This window comes from Fusarium fujikuroi, chromosome FFUJ_chr01 (genome assembly GCF_900079805.1).
Source record: "Fusarium fujikuroi IMI 58289 draft genome, chromosome FFUJ_chr01".
NCBI classification, from domain to species: Eukaryota; Fungi; Ascomycota; class Sordariomycetes; order Hypocreales; family Nectriaceae; genus Fusarium; species Fusarium fujikuroi.
In genome coordinates this window covers 2,386,209-2,402,428 of record NC_036622.1, presented here as the reverse complement: position 1 = coordinate 2,402,428, position 16,220 = coordinate 2,386,209, and the positions used below count along the sequence as shown (strand labels likewise).

The 16,220-nt window shown below is 48.7% G+C and overlaps 3 protein-coding genes; all 3 read left to right on the top strand.

Annotated features, from left to right (window-relative positions):
- Window positions 1-135: 135 nt before the first annotated feature.
- FFUJ_01372 (uncharacterized protein) lies at window positions 136-1,934 on the top strand (the record flags this gene model as incomplete). XM_023579462.1 has 2 exons in its annotated part: window positions 136-1,376; window positions 1,445-1,934. The coding sequence occupies 2 exons, from the start codon at window positions 136-138 to the stop codon at window positions 1,932-1,934; spliced, it is 1,731 nt and encodes a 576-aa protein (XP_023424189.1).
- Window positions 1,935-11,243: 9,309 nt separating this feature from the next.
- On the top strand, window positions 11,244-12,032 carry FFUJ_01373 (uncharacterized protein; the record flags this gene model as incomplete). The annotated part of the gene is made up of 1 exon (XM_023579451.1): window positions 11,244-12,032. One exon carries the CDS (start codon window positions 11,244-11,246, stop codon window positions 12,030-12,032), a length of 789 nt encoding a protein of 262 aa, XP_023424188.1.
- A 1,618-nt stretch (window positions 12,033-13,650) lies between these two features.
- Window positions 13,651-14,787, top strand: FFUJ_01374 (uncharacterized protein; the record flags this gene model as incomplete). XM_023579439.1 has 4 exons in its annotated part: window positions 13,651-13,929; window positions 14,036-14,169; window positions 14,224-14,342; window positions 14,423-14,787. The coding sequence occupies 4 exons, from the start codon at window positions 13,651-13,653 to the stop codon at window positions 14,785-14,787; spliced, it is 897 nt and encodes a 298-aa protein (XP_023424187.1).
- Between the last annotated feature and the right edge of the window lie 1,433 nt (window positions 14,788-16,220).

The window sequence follows — 16,220 nt, the reverse complement described above, 5'->3', positions numbered from 1 at the left end:
ACATTTTGATAAATCCGGAACAATAGAGCAAGCCTTCTGTTGACCACAGAATCATAAGGACCATATTTCATCTTGGGGAAGCAAAACATTACCACCAATACTGGGAATCAACCTGCTTCCGAGCAGCAAGGCAAGATGGAGCCTCGCGGTACCAAAGAGACGGACCATAAGCATGACGACAGTTATACTCGGCCTCCACGCGTCAGCTTCGGTTTTGAGCTAGAATTCCTGGTGGCTGTAAACCCAAGGGAAGTTGAAGCAGATGACAGCATCCCTGGCCTTGCGCCAGCCACGGGCCATCATGATGGCGTAACAGCAGTTCTAGAACTGCTACGAGATCATGAATTCTGTGCAAGGACGGTACAAGAGGATTCTGTCGCGAATAAAAGTGAAACGAAGGAATATCCATGGATTGTCACGACAGACGGTTCTGTGTCAGAGTCTGGAACAGAGTGGAAGAAGGAGGCTTATGCATGGGATGCGGTGGAGATAGCAAGCCCACCGATGTATGCTTGTGATGAGGCATACCGGCTCGTGTCAGTTGTTGTTAGACTTTTGACTAATAACTTACGTCTTCGGGTCAATACCTCGTGTGGCTTCCACGTTCATGTCGGCAATGGGCCCCATCAGATGGACATGCATGCATTGAGAAACTACGCGGCCCTCCAGTGGGCATCCGACCCGGTGCTATCTACTCTCCATTCCCCGGCGCGAAGTTTTGCTCGTTACTCCAAGTCTATCCGGCGCTTTACTGGTGTTGAGTTGAGTGGCAACGTGACTGCCGGCATGGCACGGCGAGAGGCTAAGGGGCTGAATTTCATACCTCGATACATTTCACGGGCGAGGAAGCTCGGAGAAGATCCTGTTGCTTCTAACGTGGTACTGATCGAACGTCTTCGCGAAGCCCGCGAGAAGGAAGACGATGGAACAATCCTGGATCCTGAGTGCGAAAGTGATGGTTCCGACTACGAGTGCGAAGACGGCAGACCTTTCGATCGACCAAGGAAGGCCAAAGGGGTTGGGCGAGAAGCTCGTTACATGCCCTACGTCAGAGAGTTCATCAACGAGGACAAGGCTAGGCGTTTAGATGATGAGTCCAACCGTGCCCGCCGTGATCTACCACCACAGCTGGATTTTCCAGCCTCCCAGTGCATCGCTTCTTGTGGGTCATCTGAAGGCGTGCCTTTGCTAGACGAGCAACGGAAGAAAATGAAGGCTGTATCTAGGCAAGCGGACATCCCGTCACCGGTTTATGAAATGGAGTACGACAAAGGTGATGACGATGATGACTCACTGAAAGCATCAAAGATTGCTTGGAGAGGAGTCACCGAGCTTCTGGCCTGCGACGTGGGCGTGCATCAGGTCGCACATCTCATGTGCGACAATACTACTTTTGAGAAATACTACAGTTACAACTGGAAAGGCCAGTTGAGGGGTGAGATAGCGCCCATGGTCGAAAGGAGACTCACGGCACTGTCGAGTCTCGGCTCGCAGCCGGCAGCCTCGATGCCGAATGGATCGTCACTTGGGCCAAGATACAGTGTCGTATGCTCGAGTGGGCACGGGATGCGGACCCTTCACAGCTGATGCGTGTCATTGGCAAACTCTCCCAGTACGACGTATCTCGCGAGTGCACATACGACGTCTTGGACTTCCTTAGGGAGCTCGGTATGTATACCGAGCTCAAGCACTGTCAGGAACGTCTGCTCAGAGCTGAGGAAGCATGGTTCGAGTGTATGATGTTGCAAGTACGTGGCTCCTCTTACTCGGAAACATCACCCTATCTAGAGTCTTGGTCTACAGGTCCCGACAGGGAGGACTCGAGCGACGCCTGGAGAGTCCCTGATGGTTCAAGAGAGACTTGGGGCGCCTCTGGCGAAGACGGGGGAGATGAGTGGCAAGTGCCCTTGAATCCATATGTATTGAGCCATTGATGAGGAATTGGACGATAAATGTCGTTCAGCAGCAGTTGACAGACTCTGCGGTTAGATGAGGCATGATGAACCAGCTTGTTTGCGTATTTTGTTCCCCCCCTCCCCCCTTTTTTTTTGAATGTAATAGTTGATTTGTTTGGCGAGGTACCTACCCCATGAGTTTATATCTTTATTTTCCATTTAGGATAGCCAAACTAAACTAGATCAAGCAAGCACTTTTCGTGGTAATATCGAAGAAAGAAGTGATACTTATAATATGTACAGAATGCACATAGAGTTCCATTGTGGTTCGGCGGACCACGAAACAATTGCTCTGTCCCTTGGAGATACCTACCCTACACGAAGAATTTGAATCAATGTCCTGTAGAGAAGTGGACTCACCGCCTCTTACTACTTTTTCCAGCCTTGCAAGACTCCTGAAACACAAGCATAAAGCTTGACGACATTTATTCATGGCGTTGCAGGTTTGTGGCTTGAACTATTCTCGGGAATAACCTGGACAAGGGAAGCAAGACCGTTTGTGCGTGGCTTGACGAGTCATTCGTCACTAAAACAAGCAATGATCAGTTGTACAATCAATGGATTAGAACATGAGTCAGATTAACGCCTCCGAAGAAATACGGGCTTCGAATAATCCCAGATGCAGTGGCGTCTAACATACTGCAACACAATGTGACATGACATATTTTCACTCTGATCCTAGGTTGTAGAGAAGAAAGACTGTGGATATGATTTCAAGCGCTGATTGCCCTATACGCGGACCGAGCTCCATAGCCGCAGCATGAATAAGAGAGAGTGCGTAGTATGTATTGTTGGTGGCTGATGAGGCACGTAAACATATAATATAGTGGCCCCAAAATGGCATGGTCTGTTTTATGCAGAATGAAGCAGAATACAACCCTACACGGCGATAGCATTGTAATATCAAACAGCCAAGATCGTGATGGATGTATCAAGTCAACCCAAGTCCAATATCAAACTCGGGTAAAGTTAGCCACTGGAAGGTCTCGACGGTAACTGAATCGAGAATCGGGCACGGATCTGACCGGGAACTGATAATGATAAGAATAACCATGCGAAACACAAAGGCTCATGATGGGTGAGAACTTGTCAGCTACGCATGAGGCCATGGTGGTATTAGGCTTATACTGGTAGCAGGCTGTCCGCAGCGGCATGACCTGGCAAAACTCGGCTGCCGATAGTCGGGTAGAAAAAAGAAATAAAATAGCGAGCGGCATTTACTGAAAGAAAACGAACGCGAAAGAGTATGATGATTTGGTGGCAACAACATAGTAACTCGCATGCCACGTTTCATGCGGCCAACCACTGCGACCCTAACTTAGGCTTACATAGGTAGGTTGTGTTCCAGGAACCGGCCCAGGAACGGCAATGGACCAACAGATTTCCTTTAGCCAGCCGTGACCAACTTTTGAGGCCTTCTACTCTGCCTCAGCCCTAGAAGATGTTTGCCGTACGGAAGCAAGAACCTTGACCACGGCCTTGGGATGCGAAATAACAGGACAATCAAGGTTTGTGCCACCCTACGATCTGCTGGCACCGCACACGGCTTGTTCATGGCTTCTGCAGCTGTCATTTGTCCAAAGATCCCTGCCTGATCACAGAAACCGGTGAACAGTCTTTTGTGCCTCGTGCCCGGCCGGGCGGTTGAAGAGCCGCATCGTCTTGTGTGGAAAAAGAAGAATAAGGAGTCTGTCTAGCAGAGACTCGGTTAAGTTGGGCCGTAACGATCAAGAAGCAGTCGTCCATGTAACAACTCTCAACTTCACGGTGGGTATCTTTGTTTTGTGTGTCTCTGCTGGATTGGACCGAGGGATGATACGTGAATGCAAGTCAGCCTTGAGCGCATTAGCTAGGTACATAGGCATCACTATAGATGGAGACCAAAGTCAACCAACCCTTCCTTCTAGAGGCAAGGAGAAACGGGGCCCCTTTCACAGAAGAAACAGACACCCAAGGTTCTGTGAGGATTGTGGAGGAGTTGACACTTGAACGGTCTGTTCTTGGTGTACTTGCGTGACCTCTTGACTGCAGTCGAGTTGCAAGTCTCGAATTAGCCACCGTGAACGAAATATTGGTGGAGAACTGGCCAACAAACGCAAGCCAATGCAGTCCACCCCAGTGCTTGCAGAGTTTGCATCTTGAGAAGAGCTGAACGATCAAAAAGAGAAAGAAAAAGAAAAAGAAAGTCGTCATGATCCATTGTTTAACGGATCTAATGAAGCATCAAAATTCTCAGAAGCCTCGAAAAATACAAACCACAGTCCTCCAGGACGAACTCATCCATCACCTTGAGCAGGGGTGATGCTTGCGCCGAACCCTGCCAACTTAATTTAGCTTGCCGCAGCCTCACGACCGCGCAAAAGGCAAGACCAGCCACAGCCATGGAACAGGCATTTGCAATGGCCTCTTCATCTTTTACAGAGACAGTATCGGTAGTTTTTCTTTCTTGGACACACGACTCATGCTATGGCTAGGGTTGTGTGTATCAAGACAGACTTGTTCGTTGCATGCAAGACCATACTTGAAATATGTTGTTGGCTTGCGAAGTATCATCTGCCACTGGGTCCGTTGCTCATTGAATCCGAGACTTCCGTGAGTATCAAGTAAGAGGGGACATCGGTTTCCCTCATCAAGGTTATAATTAGCAAGTTTCCGTTCAATACCAAGGCTCTAGGCCCATTATCAAGAAGCCGCAGGGTCTCATTGCATGTAGATGATTGCGTTGGGATGGACAAGCGAATGATCTCCATTGAAGAACATTACGCAAAGCTTGCTTGCTGTATCGAGGGCAGATTAGAAATCAGTGATTACCTGAAGATTGAGGAAGCGAAGGATCACTGTACATGCATTAGTAAAAGCCGACCTGACCAAGGACCATCTCACGTCTCGTCTGGACCCGTTCGCGATGCAATGTCAAAGTGGAGCAACCCGGCGTTTGAAACGGCGGGGGAGGAGAAACACACTTACACTGAGTGGGTTTGCAATGACGCTGATGTCTGGTATCAATGGACATATACATACATACATATGTGTGGTAGCATCAGCTGCAGGGCCCTGGAAGATGCAGTCATGTCCCATGTATGTACAAATGTACCTTCATTACTACATGGTATGAAATTGAGAGTGCAGCCGTCGCTTTGTTGTGGGCCGTTGCGTTATTTCCATGCCGTGAGAAATGACAGACAGGGAACTCAAGTTCAATATAAATCACGGCAGCCTCTGTCGTCGTCCAGGTACCAGCAGAATGAAGACGGACGGGAAGAGGAGCCGCCGAGATGGCCCGTCCACCGTTCCATCCAATTTATTCTGATGGGAATTGCAACCCTCCATTCTGATATCAACTCCATCTGTCCACTCATAATGCTTCCTGCTTGGTGTTCGACTTGTATGTATACGGAGTACTACATGGTAATCAAACTCACCCGCTCGATCCTGTCACGGGCTCAGCCTCGTGCCGCACGTGGACCAGCAGAAAGAGAAGATCGGGGGATTGCTGTCCCGAGGCCCTTGAGCTACTACTGCAAGTCATTTCCTGATGGTGTCGTCATGATGTTAGAGGAGAAGGGCCACGACGAATGCCACGACAAGGAGGATGCGGACTTTGGTCTTGAGAGATTCTTCCGGTCCCGCCCAAGTCGCGACAGAGGAGAACACTGATAGGTGTCGAATTCGACCAACCAGCGGCCGACCCTGGACCTCAATCTTGAAGGTACGCCCATCTCTACCCCTCACAGATTTTCCCATGATCAGGAGGGCTCGTGCCTTGCAGTAGAACTGCGATCAGGTAGGTCAGAAAGGGCTGGGGGTGGCTGGCTCTTCAGCCCACTTCAGTTGAGGTGTGCTCTTCTGACCAGCCGAGGGCCTTGGTCTCAGTCGCCCACCACCTTTTTTTCCTGGACGGGTTTACTGTACTCCGTACAATAAAAACCAATGCACAGCTGAACGGCAGCAGAGAACCAACTCATGGTGATAGCGGTTCGTGGGATGTGGAATGAGAGGCTTGGCAGGAGCTCCATCATCTATCAAAGCCGTATTACGGTGGTAGTAGTCTCATCGAGACCTCAGTACGGTATGCTTGCCCGTTCGCTTTTACATAAGTAGTGGCCGCACGTTGTTGTCAAGCTGACGAACACCCTGAAGCTGCTGGGGCTCGTCCTGCCTCTAGATCTATCTCTGAAGAAGCGGTGTATGCTGTAGGAGCTTTTAATGGAAAGAAGCTCACCAGCATCCTCAGACCTGAACTAGCCGTACCCCTGTTTGTCCTCTCCACACTTGAAATGGACATAGACAGGGATCTAAAGGTATAATGGTTCATCATAAACCCCCTAAGCATCCGATCTCAATACTGGCCAGCAAGTGGCATTGGTCAGCCTTCTCAGGTCATGAGGCAACAAACTCTGTAAAAGCGACATGCGTACATATGACTGACTGACTAAATGTGTAATTGATGCTCTCTGAGGAGCGGATAGCAGTTGGCTAGAGCTTAGAAAATTGAGTTGCGGGAGAAAGCGAGGCCGATCAATTAATTAATTGCCTGGTAATAAGTCAGACTCGTCAAAAAAGGTGTTGCGCTAGAAGGAAGAATCACCCTCTGAGACCGGCACCGGACAGAAGAGGGTTAGCCGCAGAGTATCATGACCAGAGAGAAAGGGAAAGAAAGACTAACCACAAGATCTGACTGTGCCGTCCCGCTGATAGGCTCTTCCCGCCCGTTAATCACGGTTTGGTTTCGCTTGGCTTCTCGGAGGCCATGGCTCACTCGGGTTAAGCGAACGCTTGGACTTCTGGTGGCTTGTTTCGGTTTCCTTTTCTTTTATCTGGCTTTTGTTAGACATGCCATATGCATCACCATCGCGATCGTGATACTCAGTCTATGCTCTGCATCTAAGACACCTAGATAACTGTATTGTTACGAATGAGGTGGATTGCGCCAAGTAAAGGGGTCCTGAATCATATGTCATGGAGTATCCATGCAGCCGAGTGAGTATAGTGGTGAACCCCAAGCGCCATTGTCGATAGACTGAGCCTGCTGTACGGGATGATATAGCGGTCTGTATCAAGAAAATGCTCACTATCCAGCTAGCGTATATGGTGCCGACACAAGAAGCGGAGGTGGACCAGGTCCAAGGTGGAGTTATCTAGGTTGGAAGTTGTTTGTTCAGCTGCAGTAGTGGCGTGATCCGGTCAGGAACCAGGAACAAGCAAAGTCAGGCACAGACAGGAACACACTTGGAAAGCCGCAAATTCCAGAAGAGCCTCAAAACGAACATACGGTTGTCGTTATGTGCTCGGAAAGCCCTTTCCCTTCATATTGGCTTGTATTGCTTTCTGACGAGCGTAACGAGATACTGACTTACTATTACGGCTCAGGTTGATTGCCATCTTGGTTTTGTTTCAATACCTTGCGGTGATCCACAACCAGACATGACAGAACTTGGCTTTTGGGGCGGTGACGGCTGGAACGTCGAAAGGTCAAGAGTCTGAGCCTCAAAGTCCCAGGCCATCTTATTAAGTTCGTGTTTCAATCGTTTAATCTGACCGTTAAATGCTAATTAGACTAGATGATTAGATCTACCGCGTGCGTTCAGCCCAAGTAATGACGGATGGCTTTAAGAGGTTTGGCCAGTGCTGGTGGCAGAGGTTTCGACAGGGGCCTGGAAGCTTTCCACGTTAACAGCCAAACGGTGAAGATGATAGGCCCGTTTATTGTTCCATGGCTCACCAGCCAGCCTGCCTAAACAGGAAAGCCTGTGCCGGACAGGTCGATATCCGTCCAAGATGGTAACAATAGCTAAAGTTCTAGGCTAGTGGTGCATCCCGATTTGGCATCTTGCACGGTGGCAGCGCGATCGAAGGGATGATTACTGAAGCAACGACAATGCAACAGCAGCCTCGTCTTTCTATCAAGACTTGACGCTGTTCACCATAGGTAGCATATATTATTGATGAGGATGATCGAGTGATAGTTCGCAGGTCGATAGCAAAGTAAAGATTATTGGACAGCAGAATAAGAATAGACAGGCTGCATAATAAGCAATGCTATTCGTAAACTTGACGAGTGGGCGACTCTGTGCCTGGCCAACAGATAATGCCGTCCCTTGAAAACGATCTTGGTACATGGTTTGATATCTCCGCGAGCGAAGGAAGGGTAATTGTCTGCTGCACGCGTTTTAGCACCATTGGCAAGGTGTGATAAATCCCAATGATCTTACACGGCTTACACGGGTACTGCATGCTCCGTATAAGTCTGGTTTTTGATAGGCAAGGCGCCAGTTTGCCGGCCAGGCCGATTTGTCTCGCTTCACCCGAAGTGACTTATCATGCCGAATAAGCCATCATAAGCACATTCATTGTATGTTGGCAATGATTGACAACGCACAATAAAAAATGGTTCGTAGAAGGAACGGCATAATTCCCTAGGACATAACAATTTATCAGCTGCTGCCGACTTCACATGAAACAAGGCCGCACGTATTCGTGAAGCTATTTTACCGAGTCTATCCCTCATATTAGTGCGATCGGTAGAAGGAGATCATGGGGAGCTATTGAGTGCGAATAACCTGATTATCGCACGTCCCCATTCTTGACCGCATCGTTGACAGACAAGACGAGACGAGACGAAGTGAGACATGGGCTTCATGATGGCAGATGAAAGACAACGAGCCTGATTTAATCTCAGCACATTCCAGCCGGGTCAGGCGAGGCCGCGTTTTCGAGGACATCGGCAACCTTGCAAGGAGCCATCTGCTCCCTTGCAGCCCATGCCATCCCACCAGCATGACCGCACCATTACTTTGTGTGATTAGAGTAAGTGGTGACATCCCACACATCGTTGATGTAGCATCCCATTTCTGGAATCGTGGGTGAGGAATTAGCCGAGGGGCCCGAGCCGTTCATTGTCTTTGCTTTTTGTGTGCTTTGGTGGGATGTGTCTAGGTAGTGCGTCTATTATGGACTGGCTTTGACTGGCGAGTGGTGAGGTCTGCAAGTAACCGGTTTTTGTCAAATCTCCCTTGCTGAAAAGCGCAGATGCATCTTCTGCTCAGCTCAGCTGCATGCTTGTCTTAGACCCTTGGCAAGACCGGACTAGTCTGTGCCCGTGGTGTTAGACGAAGATAGAGGCGGGTTGATAATTATGTGAGGGGTTCAACGACGAGGAGCTGAGGCTCCAAATCCGGGGGGTCCTGGCATATGTCGATGACGGTGAGTTTTGAATGCAAGTCTGAGGTTGGTGATGTGTGAAGCATGATGGAAAAAGGGATGAGACATGAAGTCGGTATTATGTGAGGGTTGTTGGGAGTCGGTTTGCTACTACCCCGTAGGTAGATCGAGATATTTCAAGGAAGGAACTATTTACAGCAACTGCCAGGCATGGATTTGACGTAGAGACGTGCAAATACAGTAAGTAGTACATGGCACAGCAGTTCCTGCCACTTTATCTCCGTAAAGTTAGTAGTCTATGATTTATGAGGGTTCTATGTGAGGTTCTCCTGCAAGAGGGCTCTGAATATAAAGTAGTACCTTAATCCACTAGGTAGGTACCTAAGTGGCTAGTAGGTAGCACTAAGGCATATAGAATTGAGGTGCATTGATAGCACATGAAGATATCTCAGGCTGTTAAAATAATTACTGTTCTGTAGTTCTGAGAGATGCCCATCATTGTCTTCCAGACTCCGTACATACGCGGTAATCGGTAATCAGTAATCACTGAATTGAGCTCACTCACCACACTCACCACTTATCACCCCTGTCTGCTCCAGTAGATCGCATGCAAGAGAATAGGGACTGTTCGTCCCTGAGTGTGCCACGTTCATGATGCTCCTCCAATCCATCGACGCCATGGCGCTAGAGTCCATCAATATCCCCTGTCTCCTGCCCCTCAGGGCCGGACGACCGACTCCAACTAGAATAGTCAGTTCCCTGGGGCCTGGCCTAAAAAACTGCTTGGCCCTAAAACGTCCTGAGCCGTGCCCAGCGCCGTCTCACCCGGGGGAGGGGGGGGGGGGGATATCCACTTTGACTTCAGTGAATAAACTGACACATGATGAGGGACAAAAAAAATTGTGCGACGCAAGGCACGAGTCGGGCTGGATTGGTTGTGCGGGAATTATTCCAGTTTCAAACTCGTTCAGGCACAAACTTGGAGGACGATTCAGATTGGCTGTGTCCTTGTTTCCTGTTTCTCCCTACATTGACACTTTAATGTGCTGTCTGTGTCTCTTTGCGACTCTTTGACAATGCAATGCAGGGCATTTCTCAACCCTGCACGTTGACGGAAAAAGAGATGCAACTCTGCTGTAATTAGAAGTCGACCTCTTGATCGATAATACTGTAGACCAGACCTCTTTGGTGGTTTGTAGACCAGGGTTTCATGTATCAGCAGCTCAGAGCCTAGTCTCACCCCCTATCCACTCACTATCCACCAAAGCCCACACCCACTTGAGTGAGGCTTCACACCTCCTGTCTCTCACCATCTCGCATGTCTCTCATATCTTGTTCTTATTCTTGACTAGCTAGGTACATGCTGTACAGTACATATGTACGTTTTTCTTAGTAAAGACTAACATCTGGCGTTGCATGCTCGCTGGCCATGACGATCCTAGGCCTGCATCCTCACTCTCCCCCATCAGATGTAGTCTGCACACCCTTTCCCACTCTTTGAAACCCCCAGTCTGTATATAGCTTCAACCGCCCCCCAACTCACATTCTGATCTCTTGACCTTCGTCCTGCCTGTGCCATATACAGGGCCTTTGAGTTCCTGGTCGATATACCTTCACCTATACTCCTCCCATCTCATCTCACCCCATCTCTACCGACGTTCCACCCAACGTCGATACCTTGGAGATTGACCTTATACCGACTTTCGAATCGAGTTTCAATCGAACTGAGTGAATTCAATTTCACTTGATCCGATTATCACCAAAGCTCGATCCCGAGTAGTCGCTTGATTGTTAGTGAATATTGCCCTTTTAATACATGCGTGTGCTATGTCTGTTACATGGATGATGATATAGATAGTGGTCGGTGTATTGGATATGCATGGACACCACCCGTCATCTCATATCTCATCCAGCTTATATACAAATGATCTAGTACAAGAACTAACCGTCTCCCAGTTGGCCTCAACTCGGAAGCGTACATCTTCCAGTCCAAGCTCAACGTTCGCTCACCTTGTCTTCTTCCACCACACCTTTGGACAACATTGGTGTGACTTTACTAATACTTGACAACGTCACTTCACCTCCCTCTGACGTCTTCACATACAGACACAGAATGGAGATATAGCCATGAAGGACTCACACCTCCAAGCTCTCATCATTGTCCTCGCGACCGTGGTTCCCGTCACCGCCATCACCGCAGTCGGATGTTTCCTCTACCGCCGTAACCGCCAACGTCGATTTCTCTTCCTGAACAGAGGCATCACCCCCATCGGCGACGAGGAAATTGAGTCATGGAAGAAGGACAGGAACCAAGAAAAGGCACGCATCATCGAGGCTGCTAACAATGATCTGGAGCGACAACTCCAGCATCAGAGACAAAAGAGCACATCGTTTAGTTCCATACGCAAACCTCTAAGTGTTATTGTCTACGATCGTCCTCATCCCCGAGTCTCTGAGGAACTCTCACCACGCTCACTTCACCACAAGCACAGCATCGACACCCCTTCAACCCCAGTCGTTGCCCGTGCTCCCAATTCTCGCCCCGGTCTGACTGATGAGGCCGTCCAGGGTGAAGATGCCTTCATCCCACCTGTGAAGCGTCAGCCTTCACGATTAGCCAAGCTTCCCCCCTCTGCTCGCCACAGTCGAACTCGCAGCAGCCGCAGCAGCACCATGAGTGCAGTATCACCCCGTGATCCCTGGCACGGTCACTATCCCGATGCCTTCTTCGGCACTCGCAGTTCCAGCGAATACCTACCCAGAGCAAATCGGTCATTAGACATTCGACGGCAGCACCAGCGAATGCATTCCATGTCAAACATGAACCGACTCTCATTCGACGACGAAGCCTTCCTGGGAGGTCTCTCACCGCGACCTTTGATCCGCAAATCAGAGATTGGCAGGGCCATCGGCTGAGCGAGAAGAATCTGACGATACTGTCACTGAGAACCAATACCATACGACATGCATACCCTGGTATCGTTGATTACCATCTCGAGCCGTATTAAGAAACGGTTTCCGTGACGGCTTGTTTCAACCCCCGTCAAACCCCATCAACACCCCAGTCACAGTCAAAATTGGCGGGGCTGAGATCATTTTTGACCCATTTCTAGAAGGACTATATCCGGTCCATAGAAACATTGCCATTCCATTGCCGCTGTCACTCGGAGGCAATTCGATCGTGATGGGCCCCTCGGCATTAACCTGAAGATATTGCTTCATCTCGTTAATGACCAAGAGACTCGGCTTTATGACGCTCGACGCAACCCTACTCCGAGCCTCGAGCTCAAACACCCACCTACATTCTCTTCACGAATACGCAAGAACCCACTGTCATTTTCGATCTTCGCTTCTCACTCCTCTCCTAGAAGAGGCAGTAAACATGAGACCGGTTGAACCCGCCTCATTTTACCCTTGGCGTTTGGGTCCCACGGGGACCATGATTTTATGCGCTGGCGTCTATGCCCGGTGCTGGAACACGGAGGATTTTGTGTGCATTTTGATGACGGATATACCCCAGACTTTCCTTCATTTCTTCTTTTTATGTTATCATGACCAAGCGAGCAAGTGATATGAACGGATACGAGACGGTCCGTTTCATACGATGCAGATGATATCCACGGCTGACTCGAGCCTGGCCACGAGAGTTCTCCTATTTAGATACGGAGCTTGACAGACAAATGAGTCCTTGGCATTATCACTCATGTGCCCAACACCTATACGAAAGCTATATATATATATAGACATGCACTCCAATTCAAACAGATTGACAACAAGCCCTCCCTCCAAGTTTATCTTAAACCCTTGCTTGAATCTAAGGCGCATCGGACTGATAGATAAGGAGTAGTATCACTGACGCAATCAAGATGAACAAGATTAAACTTTAGATCAACATAATTAGCCTCGTACCCGTCACGTTCTAAAAACGTCTTTATATGAAGTTTAATTGTTATACCATTGGCTTTACTTTGTGTAGATACCTACTAAGTAATCGCACTCTGTTCCTGAGGTAGCGTTGTTCCACCAAGAAACCACTTAACGCGTCCCTAGCCACTCACAGCGGGGCATAGGTCGCGTCCAGCCACATCCTGTCTCAATCGCGTTCACTAAACTTGCACTCAACCTCAGTCCAAGTTCACTTGCGTTCTCACTAAATTTCAAGCCAACAACGAATTATCTTGGTCAGGATCTACAGCGTCCGCAATCATCGACACTGAGTTCTTGCTGCGTAAATGAATCTCGACCAACAGAACAGGGACCAATACTAATCTCGACATTCCTTGTTCTCCAATATCCGTTCCGACTCGAGATCATCACCAGAAAGAGGTTGAGAAGAGAGTGACCAAGTGGTCGCCATATCAGAGGTGCTCCCTCTGATACTCATCAAATACAATAAGGAGATAGCATTGCTGTTCGATCAAAGCATTCTTTTGCTTCATCTCAGCTGTATACCTGGGTAGCAAGATCTGCACAGCCACATCTAAAGCATCTCTTCCCAGCATCAATCAACATACTATTCTCATCACCATTCACAATGCCACCTCGTAAGTCTATCTCGCGAAAAAGCGACACTTCAACTGCACGATTTGTCCCGATGGATGATGTGTTGCCCTTGGAGCAAAGTCGAGCACCCGCTCCGACACATGACAACGATTCCATGGCCACACAAGGACCTGCTGCACCAGCACCAGCACCCCAAGCTGCCAGTGAGACTCCTGGTACGGAAGCTGAAGCGGATACTTCTATGACCCAGGATGGAGACAAGAAGGACAAGGACAAGGACAAAGAGCACAAGGAGCACATCACCATCGAGGTAGGTTCAAAAACAGCAGCCCAACCACCTCTCAGTCTTCGAGTGTCCAAATCTATCCACAAGGGACGACTAGAACCAAAGACTGACCGACTAATTCGAACCATAGGACTTGACCCTTCCAAAGTCTATAATAACGCGTCTGTCTAAGGGTGTTCTACCCCCCAACACACAGATCCAGGCCAATGCCATCATGGCTCTAAGCCAGAGCACCACAGTGTTTATCAACTACCTAGCGTCTCAGTGCGTAAAGTTTCTTCGTCCCCCCCTAAGAGAAAATCACTAATTGCGACTTAGCGCCAATGAAAACACCATCAATGCAGGCAAAAAGACAATCTCCCCTGCAGATGTCTTCAAGGCACTCGAGGAGACCGAGTTCGCGTTCCTCAAGGAACCTCTTGAAGCTGAATTTGCCAGTACGTCTTTTTATAGTTCCTGCCATGTCTTTCGTCGTGGGCCGGATTGTATGTTACAAGACTGCTAATACCCTACACAGAGTTCAACGCTATCCAGACTGAAAAGCGCACATCTTACCGTCAAAAAGTCCGCGCCAAAAAGTCAGACGGGCCAGACACTGACATGCCAGACACGTCTAACATGGAAACCGACGCAGACACAACAGCTGTCTCAACAGGCCCTCTAGCTAAGCGCCCTCGTGTAGAGCCTGGAAATGCAGAGGCGGAGGAGGATGCCGTGACGGAGGATGAGGTTGAGATCCCCGAAGATTCAGAGGACGATGAAGTCGAAGAAGAAGACGAGGAGGAGGGAGAAGCTAGTGACGATGATACCCAGGATGCCCTTGAGCTCAAGGAAGGGAAAGAGGAGAGAGACGAGGCACTGGATGGTGATGAGAGTGATTAGAAAAATGTAGTTAGCCATTTGGCCTGGGGGTTGGATGAACGACTCGTATGTTCATGGTGCCACTGTCTCACAATTTATTGACACGATATTCTAGTTCTTTTTCCTTCAGTTGCCTTGCTTGTACCTACACGGGCTGAGCGGGTATGACAATTCCTACTATAGCCTGTTGTACAGTTCAAACCTAAATCTCAACTGTCGTACTACGCACCTTGCCAACACTATCCAGACACTCCACATTCCTTGCCCTCTCACAAGATGAGCCCCGTTGCGAATACTGCCCCGGCGGAAACATCCCGGCGGGTGTTACCGTGCTGTCACTTCAAATGTAGTACATAAGCCCTAAATATTGGACGACAACATCCCAGGCTGCCCGATTCGCTGGACCGGGTCAAAGCATGCTGTCGTGACTGTGTATTGCATAAACAGACACGAACAGCACGCCAAGTCCGGGTTCGTTGCACAGCTTCGATACTGACTGACATGAGCCTCAGCTCGCGGTGCAAAGAACATCACAAAACAACAAGATTACTGAAGACCCTAAACATCTTATCAAGCATCATCATTATTTACGCAGCAAGCAAAGCCGCAAAGTAGCTAAGGTAAGACTATAGACATGAACTATCAAATCTGAATCAACAATACAATCCCCACCATGTCACCCAGTCGGTAACACACCCCTCAAGCGACACTCACATGTCGCACATGCACATACGCTTCACGACTGGTACGTTGTACTCCAGGAAGAAAGAAATGTTTAAAAGGACGAATCGAAGAGTGACGTGGTATCAAAATGAAAGCCTAATAGATGTATGCCTCGCCAACACAAATAGTACCCAGCGACGACGCACAGGCGAGTCGCAGTGGAAAACTCAACCGTAGTACCACAAGAACAACCAAATCAAACCAAACCAATAATCTGCCCAAATAACATCAGAGTAAGCCCATATGCCTGCATCCAACAGAATGGCGTGGTAAACATATAACAACAAAAAACAACAGCAGGGCATGTTACCCTCGTGAATGTACCTAACCAGACTTACTACCTCGTATCAAAACCCACAAGTAGAAGAAGAAAAAAAAATAAAAAAAATCATGTGTCCCTGTCCTGTCCGACTCCTCTATCCCAGCCAGTCCAAATACTATTAGCAATTCTTCAAGCCAGAAGGCCCCTCGAGATGCACATAGCCCCTCCACTCATCTGCGCACCTGGAGACCCAGGAGGGAGGAAATTCAGACCAAGAAGATAGCCGTCTTCTGGCTCAAGTCGTATATAAACCCAGGATAGGCCAAGAAAGAGATAAGAAAAATAAAAAGGGCAAATAGAAGAAAAAACGCAAACAAACCACACTATCAGATCGGATTTCTCAACGGAAGCAGGTGAGACCGTGGGCTATATCATTCCATCGTTTCGCATCACCAGCTGGTGTTCACAA